This window comes from Lissotriton vulgaris, chromosome 6, assembly GCF_964263255.1.
Source record: "Lissotriton vulgaris chromosome 6, aLisVul1.2, whole genome shotgun sequence".
NCBI classification, from domain to species: domain Eukaryota; kingdom Metazoa; phylum Chordata; class Amphibia; order Caudata; family Salamandridae; genus Lissotriton; species Lissotriton vulgaris.
Window position 1 is genome coordinate 1,892,436,468 of NC_141694.1, and position 15,490 is coordinate 1,892,451,957.

At 41.8% G+C, this 15,490-nt stretch overlaps 1 protein-coding gene across 1 annotated transcript; it reads left to right on the top strand.

Moving 5' to 3' along the window:
* Positions 1 to 3,918: 3,918 nt before the first annotated feature.
* LOC147709797 (uncharacterized) lies at positions 3,919 to 14,213 on the top strand. Its single transcript, XM_086928264.1, has 2 exons — positions 3,919 to 5,900; positions 10,804 to 14,213. The coding sequence occupies exon 1, from the start codon at positions 4,286 to 4,288 to the stop codon at positions 5,702 to 5,704; it is 1,419 nt and encodes a 472-aa protein (XP_086784390.1). The 5' UTR covers positions 3,919 to 4,285; the 3' UTR covers positions 5,705 to 5,900; positions 10,804 to 14,213.
* Positions 14,214 to 15,490: the final 1,277 nt, after the last annotated feature.

Sequence of the window (15,490 nt, forward strand, 5' to 3'; positions counted from 1 at the left end):
TCCAGTGTGTGTGAGACTGTTCGTAGTATTTGTTTCCAATATTCCTGTACCTGGGGACACTCCCATATGGTGTGAAAAAAATGTGCCCTCCTCCCCACATCCACGAAGACAATAAGGGTGTTGTGTCCTGTGAATGCGGTGTAGCATAGTTCTTGTGTAGTACACCCTATGTAATATTTTCAGCTGCGCAAGTCGCAGCCGTGCGGAGATGCCCACCTCCTTAGGCGACGCTGTCGCCTCATTCCACTCATGCTCGTCCAGTTCACAGGTGTCACCCTCCCATTTCTCCTTTAAAGATGTCATCGGGTCTGGCAAGTTGTTGAGTATTTTACGGTATGTGAGAGACGTTGCGCGTTCAATCATAAAATCAGTGAGGAGGCGGTCTTCCAGCTGGGACGATTCCGGTAGATCTGTGTTTGGGGGCAGAGCAGCGAGTAATGCATGTTGTATCTGAATGTATCTGTAGAGCTCCCTTTCACTCAGGTCGTACAGCTCTCTCAATCTATTGAAATGTATCACCCCTCCCTTCTCCCAGAGATCCCCCACCGTGGATATCCCTATAGTGTCCCAGTGGGAGAACCCCTGGCTATTCCTCATGTTACCTAAGGCTCGAGAGTCCCACAGTGGGGTAAGCTTGGTTATTTTCCCCTTCCAACCCAGAGCTGTTGTCGCTGTATGCCATAGCGTCACCGTTAGTCTGGTGGGTCCCACCAGTTTGCGCATTTTGCGTTGGTCGTACAACGGAGCCAATAAACTGTTTGTGCCCAATTGTGCCCTATCAGCCTGAAACGCTGGCTCAGTCTGTGGAGTGTGGAGCCACTGGTTGATGGGTTTAAGATGTGCGGCCCAATAATACAGTTTTAGATTAGGCAGCGCGATACCTCCGTCGTACCATCCTCTATGTAATTTGGGTTGTGCAATGCGCGCTGGGAGGTTCCCCCATAGGAGATTAGATATCAATGCTGCAACTTTTTGAAAGAATCTCGGGGCCACTGGGTAAGGTGTGTTTTCAAGAACATATAGAAAGCGGGGCAGTGCCATCATTTTATATAAAGCAGCCCTACCTAAGAGCGTTAGTGGTAGTCCCGACCAAAATTTACCGTCTTGCTTGAGTCTTTCTAAGTGGGGCCCCAGATTCTTGTCCATAAATTCTGTGGGGTCACTAGTAATCTGGATGCCTAAGTATTTAAATGACGAACCAGCTATCTTCAGAGGGCAGTGTGCATCGAGAGCCGGGACCTGTCCCTTCAGAACATATAGTTCCGATTTGCTCCAATTTAACGTATATCCGGATATCCTACCATGATTATTGCAGAGATGTAATAGGGCCGGTACCCCACTTTCTGGATCTGTGAGATACATCAGCATATCGTCTGCATAAAGCGACAGCCGGTCCTCCCAGCCCTCCTTCCAGCGTATGCCTTTCAACAAGGGTGAGGTTCTAATAAGAGCGGCAAGGGGTTCCAATGAGATCGCAAACAACAACGGCGAGAGGGGGCATCCTTGTCTTGTGCCCCTCTCTAATGGGAATGTTCGCGAAATATGTCCATTCGCCACAACCTGAGCTACCGGGTCAGTGTATAACAATCTAACCCATGCGACAAAGGGTTGTTTCATTTTTGTTGCCAGGGGGGAAATTGAAAATGTATCATTAGTTAATACTGAGATCTCCAGGGATGAAGTTAAGACACATGGGTTAGAAGACTTATGGGCATTTACATTGTTAGATTCTTTTGCTGTGAGTGTTTCTATCTCCTTACACTTACCTCTCATATTGCACTCAGGTACTATAGGTTCAGATCCACCTTCTAATGCAGTCTCCTTTTAAAGTGGCATTGAGTGCTGTATTTGTTGCTGCCAATTGCTCCTCTACGTGAACGATTTCACTATTAATAAGGCCCACAGTGTTTTTTAGGTACTTCGTTATGGGAGCACTCTTCGTGGGCATTTTTCCCCCTTGCATGAGTAGTTTCCTTTTGCCCATGATTTGTCAATATGTTAATTTATACAACAGGCAAATAAGTTTCTCTTACCGAACTTGTTGGTTTCTGCCCAGTCAAGTGGGTTGGCCATGCCCTGCCTCGTCGGGCCGCGGACAGGCGCAGATGGGCCCGCCCTTGGCCTAGGCACACCCGTGTGCGTCCCACGCTGCAGGAGCCCTCACCAGTTCTTAAGTGCCTCCTGGCGCGTGCGATGTCGCCAACAGCCTCTTGGTATCCTGGGCAATGGAGTTCTTTTCCCCAGCTCGCGGTATCCGTGGCAAGCAGCAGCAACGTGTCCCATGTGAAATCAGCAGTTATAAGGTACAGTGAGGTCATGCGTAGGGTAGCCCTCGTCGGTTCTTAAGTGCCTCCTGGTTCGTGCGATGTTGTCAGCGGTGAGCGCGCAGCTTGGTATCCTGGGCAATGGAGTTCTTTCCCTCAGCTTGCGGTATCCGTGGCAAGCAGCAGCAACGTGTCCCACATGAAATCAGCAGAGTTATCAGGTACAGTGAGATGCATTTCTACATTCTCAGTCAGGCATACTAAACTCAATTTCTCTATATTGTCCCAATGGGAAGATATACTTGTAAAATGTTGCACAATATTCCCAATTCTGTCCTATGGGACAGATAGCCTTTCTACAGTGAAAACTGAATTACACTTTAGTTCACTATCAGGACATGTCACACACACCAGTACATGTCCTACCTTTTCAACTACACTGCATCCTGCCCATAGGGATAACTTGGGCCTACCTTAGAGGTGACTTATATTTAATAATACGGAAGGTTAGGGCTTGGCAAGTGGGTGTACTTGCCAAGTTGACATGGCAGTAAAACACTGTGTGCAGACACTGCAGTGGTAGGTCTGGGACCCTTTGTAAGGCTTCTCGTGTACATTGCACAATCAGTGCTGCAGGCTCACTAGCTGCATTTGATTTACAGGCCCTGGCACTCTGAGTGCACTTTAATAGAGACTTACCAGTAAATCAAATATAGCAATCATGGAAACAACAATCCATATTACAATTTACAATAGGAGCACTTGCACTTTAACACTGAACAGCAGTGAGACAGTGCCCAGAGACATTAAACCAGCAAAAACAGTCAAAACCAGGAGGTCAGAAAGCAAAAAAACTGGGGAAACATGTCAGGTCTATCAACCCCCACCCCCAAACACTCTGGGATTTTTGGTCAAGGGTGTGGGGCTCCATATGTGTGTATGTGTCTCCATGTTTTTTTGTCATGTTCTTTTCCATTGTCCCTCTCAACCAGGCTAAAGTGAGAAAATGGTCCATACATACAGAATGATACAACAGAAGCCACCTCATTGCATCTTTTGATTTTCTTTCTTTTTTTCTGATGATGTGCAGCGTTGGAAAAGCCTATATGTTTAAAATGTGAGAATTTTTGACTTTGAGTGTGTTTAAAATGGTTGTAAATGTCCTGTTTGTTGTGTCACTCTGGTCAGAGCCTCAGATCTCTGGAGTTACACTAACTGGAAGATGCTCAGATTACCTGTCCGGGTCCTATCCTTGGGTCTCTGATCGTATAAAGGACTCCCTTGCAGCAGTTGCTATTGTTTTCGACTGTTATTGTGATGCTTTGTGTATTATTTGTTAGGCCGTGTGATAATAAGAAGCATTCCCTGGATAAGAAGGGAGGACTCTTGTCGCTATGGATTTAACATTGTAGGAACCTTCTCTGGTGTCTTAGTTACTCTTTGAGTTTACACTCTTTGATAGAAGGGGATCACAGACGGATCGTCTGCCCTTGCTCAGCTGATTGCATCTTTACATTGAAAGTGTAATCTAGAATTTCTTTAGCGCACTTGTTTATATGGAGAGTTAAAACTCTCATTAAATGCAAATAGATGTTTCTGGTGGGCTTTGCAATTCAGCTTATTCAGTGTTTCTTTTTCTTAATCTAACAGGTGAAACAATTGCAGTGATAAACAACAAAGGTAAAGGCATTAAACATCACTTGTGTGCCTCGAAAGCTCTTCCCTTGAAGACTAATGACTCACCAAAGTCGACAGCAGAAATATCACTCTGCCCAATGAGGTCTGTACTTGGCTCTTAGGCACCAGCTGATAAACATTGAAGAAGTAACACGCAGACATACTGAAGCCAGTCTGAGGTGCTCATTATCAAGGAATAGCTAACCTGGAATCAGAAACAACACGCAACAGAGAAGTCGTATGGATATCTAGAATGAGACAAAACATTTATTAGACAGAGAAAGAGTAACTACAACATCAGACATTTCATACTGGAGAAAAAGCATAAAGATAGACTGACTGTAATGAAGCATCAGAATGTCCACATAGTAGAGGAACTATATAAATGTACAAAATGTAATAAAGTGTTCAGACAGAAGACGATTCTAAAGGAGCATCAACAAATCCACACCGGGGAGAGACCATATCAATGCACAGAATGTAATAAAGTGTTCCGAATGAAGAAGATTCTAAAGCAACATCAAAAAATCCACACTGGAGAGAGACCATTTAATTGCACTGAATGTGAGAAGGCATTTATAACAAACAGAGAGCTGAAGCAACATCAGAAAATCCATACTGGAGAGAGACCATTTTACTGCACTGATTGTGGGAAGGCTTGTATTAGAAAGCCACATCTAATGCAACATCAGAAAGTCCACAGCGGGGAGAAACTCTATGAATGTACAGAATGTGACAAGGCATTTTTAACATATGGAGAGCTGAAGCAACATCAGAAAATCCACACTGGAGAGAGACCATTTAACTGTACTGAATGTGAGAAGGCTTATATTACAAAGCCACATCTAATGCGACATCAGAAAGTCCACACCGGGCAGAAACCCTATGAATGTACAGAATGTGACAAGGCATTTAAAACAAATGGAGAGCTGAAGCTTCATCAGAAAACCCACACTAGAGAGAGACCATATCAATGTACAGAATGTGACAAAGCATTTAAAACAAATGAAAGTCTGAAGCAACATCAAAAAGTCCACACTGGCGAGAGACCATATCAATGTACAGTATGTGACAAGGCATTTATGACACTTGGAAAGCTAAAACAACATCAGAAAATCCACACTGGTGAGAGGCCATATCAATGTATAGATTGTGACAAGGCATTTATTGCCAGTGAAGCCCTAATGCAACATCAGAAAGTCCACACTGGGGAGAGAGCATATGAATGCACTGAATGTGACAAAGCATTTTTTACAAATGGAAACCTAAAAAACCATCAAAAAACCCACATTGGGGAGAGACCGTATCAATGTACAGAGTGTGAAAAAGCATTTATTTCCAGTGGATCCCTAATGGAACATCAGAAAATCCACACTGGGGAAAGACCGTATGAATGCACTGAATGTGACAAAGCATTTATAACAAATTCAAAGCTAAGACGACATCAGAAAATCCACACTGGGGAGAAACCATACCAATGTACAGAGTGTGACAAGGCATTTATAACAAATGGAGTGCTAAAACAACATCAGAAGATCCACACTGGGGAGAAACCACATCAATGTACAGAATGCGACAAATCATTTATTACAAGTGGAACCCTAATGCAACATCAGAGAGTCCACACTGGGGAGAGACCGTATGAATGCACTGAATGTGACAAAGCATTTATGAGAAAGGCAGATCTGAAACAACATCAGAAAAGCCACACTGGGGGGGGGGGGAGAACGAAGATGGCGTCGATGGGAGCAGTCGCAGACTGAGCTCTCTCTTTCTCCCCCTGATAAGCTATGCGTGAGAGCAGGGGAAATCAAGGGAAAATGCAGTGGAAAAACTGCATCATTCTTCCTCCAGCGAGAACATAAAGATGATTGAGTTGGATAAAACCTGGAAAAAATGGGGACTTATGATGGTCATTGAAAGGAGGAGAAGTAAAAAAGACTTGATTATATTTTCAGAGCCCGAACAGTCTAAGAATAGGTTTTTGTAGTGTTCAGAAATTTTTGGCGCTCAACTTATCACGGTAAAGTATTTGATTAATTTTGTATCAGAGTAGGTGCTTCTTGGACAGAGGAAAACCTTAACCTCTGTGAAGAAAGAGGTGAAACCTCTATCTTATTCTGACTGGGCAATGATCCAGAGCACACTATACACAAATAGATATTGTTCCTATGTTCAACTCTTCAATCATTTAGGAAAGATCAACCAAATGTGTTATTTTCAAAATGTTTTTTATTGTCATCAGCGTTCCCCACTTGGGAGTCGCTGTGCTTTTCACTTTAGCCTACACGTGTTTCATCACAGCATGTGGCTGTGAATCTTCAGGGCTATAAGAAATATAATAGAAAGCAAAATGATAAGTAGACAAAAGTACGTGTGAGAGGAGAAAAGGGGGACACCAGTGCAGTGGAAACCAACACAGGAAGGACGGGAGTAGAACAAATAAAAGGGGGGGGGAATTTTTGTGACTTAAAACACCAATATTTAAATTGACTCGGAATTCCATTTGATGATGTCAGACTTTAGTGAGATAGAGTAAAGTGTCGTGACATACGGCGCATTTAAGGATAGCTAGATATCTCCTGATTCCTATCTGTACTTAGAACACGGGTGAGTAGTGAGGTGACTTATTTAGATTGAAGGTTACATTTTAAAATCAGTTCGGACCTACCAAGAAAACACAATTATATAGTTTAACTGCCTGCGTCTGCACTATATTCATAATAGAGTTTATGCTGATTCCTTAGCGTTCAAGGTGGAAAGCAAATATTTAAGAGACCAACACAAAACACTCATGTCTTTGGTAACTTTTCAAAATTAATAGTCTATGGTTAATTATTAGTGATCACCAGGATATTTACTTAACAGACATATCTATCTGTAAATTGCATCTAGGTCATATTACGGAAACTGTATTTACACGAGTATATGACATAACTCCTTATTGCTTGAAGAAATTATGACTGTTCGTAAAGCAAATTATTTCATTTCAGTCAATCACAAATTTCTGTATAAGTACATTTGTCCTGTGCAGTAGGCGATAGTGCAGGTAGTGCCCGAATGATAATAAAAATCATGAGAAAAACCACAACTAATACCACAACTAATAGTCAAACTAAGATCATTTACAAAACACACAAAACTATTCCCATCGTTAATTCCTTGACAGCAATTCTTCATAGCAACAGTTGTCATCCTATCCATCAGATAAATGGTATCCCCTACGGTGAATTTATGAGAGCAAGAAGGAACTGTAGCGAGGAACAAGAGTTTGAAACCTGTATACAAGACATGCAGTCCAGGTTCTCGAAAAGAGGTTATAAACCTCAGATTATCTCTAAAGCGGACCAAAAAATTAAAAAAATTAGCAGGGAGTCAACCTTAACACCAAAAAATCCCAGAACTGGAAAAAACCAACAACCGGTGAGACTTATCACAGACTTTAACGAATTGAGTCCGGTGGTACGTAAGAGTTTTCACAAACATTGGGGGATCCTTAGTGCAGACAGAACCTTGGCAACTGCAATAGGGAGTCATCCTCAAATAACTTTTCGCAGGGGAAGAAATCTAAAGAACAGACTAAGCCCAACAGTGCCCAAAGACACAAGAACTTGTGACTGGCTGACCCAGAAATCAAAGGGTTTCTTCAAATGCGGAATGTGCTCAATGTGTAGATGGGCAAAACATGGAATCAAAACATTTTTGGATCATAGATCAAAACCATATCCAATCAAAACAAACATCAATTGTGACACGAAATTCACGGTGTACATTATTGAATGTGCCTGTAAAAGCAGATATGTGGGAAGCACGATCAGGGCACTTAGAGAACGCATAAGAGAACATGCCAGGGCATATGCAACTAAGGACCCGAGATACCCCATGGCTATACACATGGCCTCATGCCCTGCACAAGGAAATATCAAATCTTTTACCTTCTATGGCATTGACGTTGTACAACCTGCAGTAAGAGGAGGCAACAGGGAACTACGCCTTAGAAGACAAGAGGCACTATGGATCATGCGTCTAGACACGACTAGAACGGGTCAGAACACGGATGATGAACTGCATTTTTTCTTAGGGTCAGACAATTAAGCTGGTCCCCTATTAGACACTTTATCTCAAATATCTGTATCACTGTAGCATTTGTACAACTGAATCTATATGAAGAGATTATTTTTACAATCAAGTACCGAACGTGATAGTGTCTGTGAAGAAAAGAGAGAAAAACATTTGTTTATTTGTTAAATACATGTAATTGTCAGTCTGGATTATTAACGTAGATTGTTGTTAAGGGAATGACTCCACAGATCATACAGATTTGTGTTACCAAATGGATTGAATATTATAGAATGAGGATTTTATGTTCTTTTCCTCCCAGTTGTTAAGGGAGTTTTGTTATCACAATTACTGCCGACAAATCAGATTTAGTATGATCAGATTCTAAAATATGTTACAGGGACCCATAGAGGGGTTTCTCCAGGAAATGAAACGTATTTACCCGACTGCTATTTCTTTTTAGCAGCTGCGAATGATTTTATTAAAAATGTCCTCAAAACACTTCTCACATTACTTTACCACTCACATGTATCTTAACTACTCCAAGAATAAATCAATCATAACAACCCATGGATACTGCCCACCAACCATTCTAAGAAATAAATTAGATTAAGCCATAGATAATAACCATCAAATTGTTCTTTTCTTTATACCAATATAAACTCACTGAACTCGAGTCTTGTTGGCGTCGATACTTGAATTATTCAATTACAGGAGCCACATAGTCACTTCTGTTGAATCTGTCAAAACTTAACCCAAATAATTTAAAAATAGAAGCTCCATTCTATTATTGGGTATGTACTAATAAAGAGCACTAAACGCGAGGTCTGTAGTTTTATAATGTGTCAACATTCCGAAACGAGTCCGAGGGGAAGTAACTCTTCCTTTTTTGCCGGTGACTGTATCCTCAACTTGAGCGGTCTAGCTTCTTTCGCGACCTGCGCTTTTAAAATGGGCGGGAACAACTGATCCCGTTGTTCCCGCACTTGGTGACCGATACCGAAGCTGGAGTAAGCTTCTACACGGGCTGTACACGGGTAAGAATCGCGTCTATCTATGGGCAATCGACCTCTCCTTGTGAACATTCTCACAATGGAAGAACCCCGATTAACGCCTACGATCTTTTCACTTTATTTACTTTACTTCCAGCCTGATTACCACTAATTGGATACTCGCAACTGTGATACTCAACAGTTAAGCATTTTCGCCGACGGCAACCGGACATACCGACTGGTGCCGTATACCCTTTGGAACGTTAATTTAACACCCGATAAGGACCGGGTTGGAATTATCACCGGTCCCCCGGTGAGTTTATTTAACCTTTGAGCCACCACATGTTTGTACACGAAATAGCGTGTTTAAATAAATGTTCCAACATATCCACCCTCTATTCTTTTTTTCTCTACAGACCACGCGCCTCGATCATTTAGATCAGGTAATGACTCCATTCTCGGTGTTCATTTCGCAGCTGCACATTTAAAACCTCCTTATCTGCTAGATATCACCATATGGCCGTTAAATAAATTGTCAAGTTAGTTTCTAGCCACCGCTACCACCACCCCAATAGAGTGACACGGCTCACCCCCTTTTTTTGTAATTACCGCATGTCTGAGATGACACACAGTCACTTGATAAATGAAAGGAATTGTTGTAAAGTTCATTGGCTTGGAATTGACCTGCTGCAACGCTCATTAGTAAGAATACCTTAGTAGAGTGACACAGCACACTTTCTACTGTTACCGCCTGCCTGATATGATACAGGGTCAAGGAATTAACGATGGGAATAGTTTTGTGTGTTTTGTAAATGATCTTAGTTTGACTATTAGTTGTGGTTTTTCTCATGATTTTTATTATCATTCGGGCACTACCTGCACTATCGCCTACTGCACAGGACAAATGTACTTATACAGAAATTTGTGATTGACTGAAATGAAATAATTTGCTTTACGAACAGTCATAATTTCTTCAAGCAATAAGGAGTTATGTCATATACTCGTGTAAATACAGTTTCCGTAATATGAACTAGATGCAATTTACAGATAGATATGTCTGTTAAGTAAATATCCTGGTGATCACTAATAATTAACCATAGACTATTAATTTTGAAAAGTTACCAAAGACATGAGTGTTTTGTGTTGGTCTCTTAAATATTTGCTTTCCACCTTGAACGCTAAGGAATCAGCATAAACTCTATTATGAATATAGTGCAGACGCAGGCAGTTAAACTATATAATTGTGTTTTCTTGGTAGGTCCGAACTGATTTTAAAATGTAACCTTCAATCTAAATAAGTCACCTCACTACTCACCCGTGTTCTAAGTACAGATAGGAATCAGGAGATATCTAGCTATCCTTAAATGCGCCGTATGTCACGACACTTTACTCTATCTCACTAAAGTCTGACATCATCAAATGGAATTCCGAGTCAATTTAAATATTGGTGTTTTAAGTCACAAAAATTCCCCCCCCCCCTTTTATTTGTTCTACTCCCGTCCTTCCTGTGTTGGTTTCCACTGCACTGGTGTCCCCCTTTTCTCCTCTCACACGTACTTTTGTCTACTTATCATTTTGCTTTCTATTATATTTCTTATAGCCCTGAAGATTCACAGCCACATGCTGTGATGAAACACGTGTAGGCTAAAGTGAAAAGCACAGCGACTCCCAAGTGGGGAACGCTGATGACAATAAAAAACATTTTGAAAATAACACATTTGGTTGATCTTTCCTAAATGATTGAAGAGTTGAACATAGGAACAATATCTATTTGTGTATAGTGTGCTCTGGATCATTGCCCATATTTTCAGAGCCCGATTGGGAGCTGTAAAGTCGGAAAAAGTCAGAAAAAGCTCACCCCACCTTCCAGACCTTCTCTGATGCTGTGACATTGATTGACTGACATTAAACAACATACGTTTTTGAGCCCTATTTGAACCCTCTCATGAAGAGTTCTGAGACTCTCCTGTACGGTACTGGCACAAAAAAAAAGCGTTTCGTTTTTTTTTCTCTCTCTCTGTGGTTCTGGGCGTCGTCTCGAGTTGGACAGACAGAGGCCTGCAATCCATCAACAGCCTGTCAGAAGGAAAAGGAAAAGATAGGACTTACTGAATACGGCAGCTGCCTTTGCCCTTCGCCCATTCACTTCTCCATGCAATCTCTACCCCTGCTTGTAAGTATTAATCGGTGCCGCTTCGGTTGATCAGCTCAAGCTTAATTGGAAGGTGAGGAGCTGGTGTGTAGGGGTCTGAGCATACGGAGCGAGTAAGGAGCACCAGGCTCTAAAGCGGGGAAAAAAAAAACTTGCATCGGATAACTCAATAGCAAACAAGGTATCTGCAGCAGGATATCTAAAAAAAAAAAGACTAGGGCTAGGGCCAAGACATTAAGACACTAAAATACGATTACGCTACAAACTGATGTAAAACACAGCAAATAGAAAGAGATTTGCCTTTGACATTCATTTTGTCTGCTCAGCCCACCTTTACTGCTCAGCCGTCTGGAAGGTTCTGACCTTTGCCTCGGGCTTCAGCTACCAATCACTTGGTCGGAGGCTGACAGTGGCCATTTGTACAAGCTGGGAGGGGAAACAAAAAAAAAGAGGAGGGGGCTCTAGTCTTAAAGGCACACATTCTATATTCCACTTAAGAATGCGAGAAGAGTATCACTGGAAACGGAAAGTGCTACCTCGGAGAAAGAGAAAGAGAAAAATTGATTTATTATCTGATAAGACGGTCATAAAGGTGGCAGTAACAGTGATAACGACCCAGGAACTTCTTAAAACTCCACGAAGTGGCGTTAGGCAATATACACAATATATGCAGAAGCAATATAACCGTAAGTGTCACTGTGAGGTTGTTAATAGCAGATTCAGCTCTCTGTGTCTTTTCTGTCAACCCAAAGTCCAAGGAAACGGAATAAAATGACACATAAGCCTGAGCATCTGTGGCATCTCAAACATACCAAATTCGGTAAAAACAGGGCAGGGATCAACTACTCCATACCTGAACCAGATCAAGCCAGTTATACAAAGGTATGAAAAAAAGAACAACGAGCAAAGTCTAGGGCAAGAAGTGATAGACAAGATGAATGTAACGGATATAAAAAGGATGGAGGATCTTCAAGAAAGTACTCAGGAGGTGATAAATGATTTACAGGATCAGAACCAGGTCAGTGATATTTCCATGCTCCAACCGACTATATGGGAAGTACAACAGCATGAAGAGCCTGAGTCGGATGAGCCTAATACGTCTAACAAGAAGGTGCAAGAAGTGGACAGGGGCCATACCTTGAAACCAATGCCGCAAAGACGGGAAACAAGAGGGACCAAAGCCAAAGACATAAAAAATAAAGAACAGGAACAAGATGGAGGGAAGGAGAGAGTTAAAGAGAATGAGAATGAGAATGAAAAAGAGAAGGGGAAGGAGGACGACAAAGGTAGCAAAGAAAAACAAAAAAAAAGGGAAAAAAAGCGACAGGCAAGCGGCTAAAGGCAAAGGCAGTGGCATGGAATCAGAAAAAAAGAAAGAGAAAATTAAAGAGAAACATAAGGAGCAGGAGAAAGACCATGAAGACACTGGAGAGATGGAATTAATGATGAAAAAAGCGAAACGCCTACAAACCATCAAAGAATTAAAAGCAAATGCAAAGATGACGGGGGAGTCAATGGCATCACAGCCTAGCATATTAAATATTTTTAGCCCAGTGCCCAAAACTGGGGCAAATAAAGGGCTAAGGCAGGCGGCAATAACACAGGAGTCAACAGTACTGGACGGGGGAAATGCAAGAAACAATCTTGTGGTCGATATACAAGTAATCCTGAATCCCCCACCTGATAAACCACTGTTGCTAGGAATTGATACAAACTCTGAAGAGTCCGATGTAGACATGTATGAGACAGGGATCTCGACTGCTAGTGAGACGAGTGAAGTTAACAAAAGAAGAGACCAAGAACTATCATCCCCGGCAATATCTGGACGTTCTGAAACAAGGAAGGAGAGTGATCATGGACAAGGAAGCACACCAAGGAAAAAATTAGAGAAAAGAAGAACAAGGAATAAAAGATTAAATAAATCAACCTATGACAAAACCACTGATCAAGGAAGCAACACAGAATTGACTGATCCTCGGAAAAATTTAAAATCTAAAAAATTAATAGAAACAACGAAGATTTAGGAAAGTGGGGAGGAATCAATTGCGGACATTTCTGAATATGACGAGGCAGGAGAGGCAAACGAACCATCTTTGAAAGAAATATTGACTTCAATTAAGAAATTGCATAAATATGTCAAAAACGATACTCAAAAGCATAATTTAGCTGTTCAAAAGCTCCAAGGGGCGGTAAATAAGGTGGGCAGCACATGCCTGGCAATCTCTGAAAGGATGGTATCAGTTGAGACACGAACTGACCATTTAGAAAAGGATGTCACTTATCTGCAAAAACAGGAAAAAAGGCAAGAAGGTGCTATTCAGGACCTAATGATAAAGGCGGAGGAACAGGAAAATAGAGCACGGCGGAACAATCTGCATTTCCTGGGGCTCCCAGAAGGTGTCGAAGATAACGACCCAAGGGGATACATAATTAAACTCCTCAAATCATCTATGCCCGAACTGCAAACCTGGGACCTAGAGAAAGAAGTCCAAAGAGCCCATCGGTTTACCCTGACTCATCCTAAAAAAACTCAGAATCAATCTAAATATCCAAGGGCAATGTTGGTATTTTTTGGAAATTTTTTACTTCGGGAAACCATATATGATTTAGCTCGCCCCACAAGCAAGAAAGAATACAATGGTAGTACATATTTTGTAAGACCAGATTTTGCCCACGCAACCGTGGAAAGGAGATGGAGGCTGAGGCAGCTATTTAATCCCTTTGAGCAGATTGGTGCTAAAGTGTATTTACAAAACCCGGCAAGACTGAAAATAATATTCAGAGGATCTACTCGGAGCTTCACTAGCGAAATACAAGCAGAAAATGATCTTAGATAAAATCTCGGAGAATGCAAAAAAACAGACCGGGAATATGAGCAAGAACTAATTCTTTTCCTATGTGGATCAAATAATAGTTGTCAAAATAAGAATGTTTAGTTTGTGTAAAATGAAGTGAGAACAATAACAATCATTACCTACAAGTGAAATAATACACGAAAACTTTTTCCAGAGGAGTAAAAGAAAAGAATCCTTGATCACAAAGACTTTTCTATGTATGTAAATAATACACTCACGCATGGCTGGGGGGGGGAGGGGCACTGAGGCGCTCTGACCATGGGCGCCCACACCTGGATCCGGTTTGGGGAGGGTGGGGGGCAAGGGTCAAGGAGGAAGGGGGGGAGGGAGGGTTGAGGGGTGGGATTGGTTGGTGGAAGGGTGGAAAAACGAGAAAATAGGAAAGTGGTACAATTTTGGACAAAGATTCGTTGAGAAGGACAATAACATGATTAGGGATCTGAGTGATGAGATATATAAACAATTAAATGGCAAGCATTAGAATATGCACTATTAATGCGGGAGGACTGAATGACTGGAGGAAGAGGCAGAGACTGGCATTCTTAGTAAGGCATGAAAGGATTGATATTATCTGTATACAAGAAACCCATCTCCCATGGTCAAAACGCAATCTACTTTCACTGGGTGGCTTTGAGTTAATGCTTGTTCTACACAGACGTCTACAATTCGAGATGTACCTGGGGCAAAAAATCCCTGGTGACCCCTCTTGCAAAACCAAGATGTTTTGTGATAGGTCGTTTTGATGTCACCTCAATACGTTTTGGTCCCTTGTCTGTAGCGGGTACTTGACCCACCCACATGAGTGAGGAATTATTTTTATCGGGAGACCTGAGGGAACGCTGGGAGGTAGGAAATTTGTGGATCCACATGGATTCCAGAACTTTCCCACACTGACATTTTGGAAAAAAATCATGTGTTCAGCTACATTTGAGGTTTGCAGGGCATTCTGGGTAGGGAAACGTTGGGGGATCCACGCAAGCTATACCTCACTGGACTCCCCCGGGTGTCTAATTTTCAGAAATGCGTGGGTTTGGTAGTTTTCCAAGATGGCCACCGAGCCTTGGGCCAAAAACCCAGGTGACCCACCCTTGCAAAACCAGGTTGCTTTGTGATAGGTCATTTTGATGCCACAGTGGGAAGAATACGGAAATGAATCATCAGTCTTTGAATGGACAAAAGGGGCAATTGATAGGTTGTTGTTTCACCATGATGAAGACATTGATACTTGGAAAAAGATTAATAAAATACTAGAAGCTTCTCTTCACTTTTTTATGAAAGGCGAACTGTTGTTAATTCCAAGTTAGCAAGGCTTTGCTCTCGTGCTTTAAAGATAGTAAAAGAGGGAGGCACTCAGTGTGTCAGCTAGAAAATGTCTCACCCCTCTCACAATTCAACAGCTACTAATCCTTGAATATCCTCCCACAGTCTCAAGACAAGTTATATCTCTCATCGATATGGAAGAAGGATGGGCTTCTAACACTAGTGTTATAT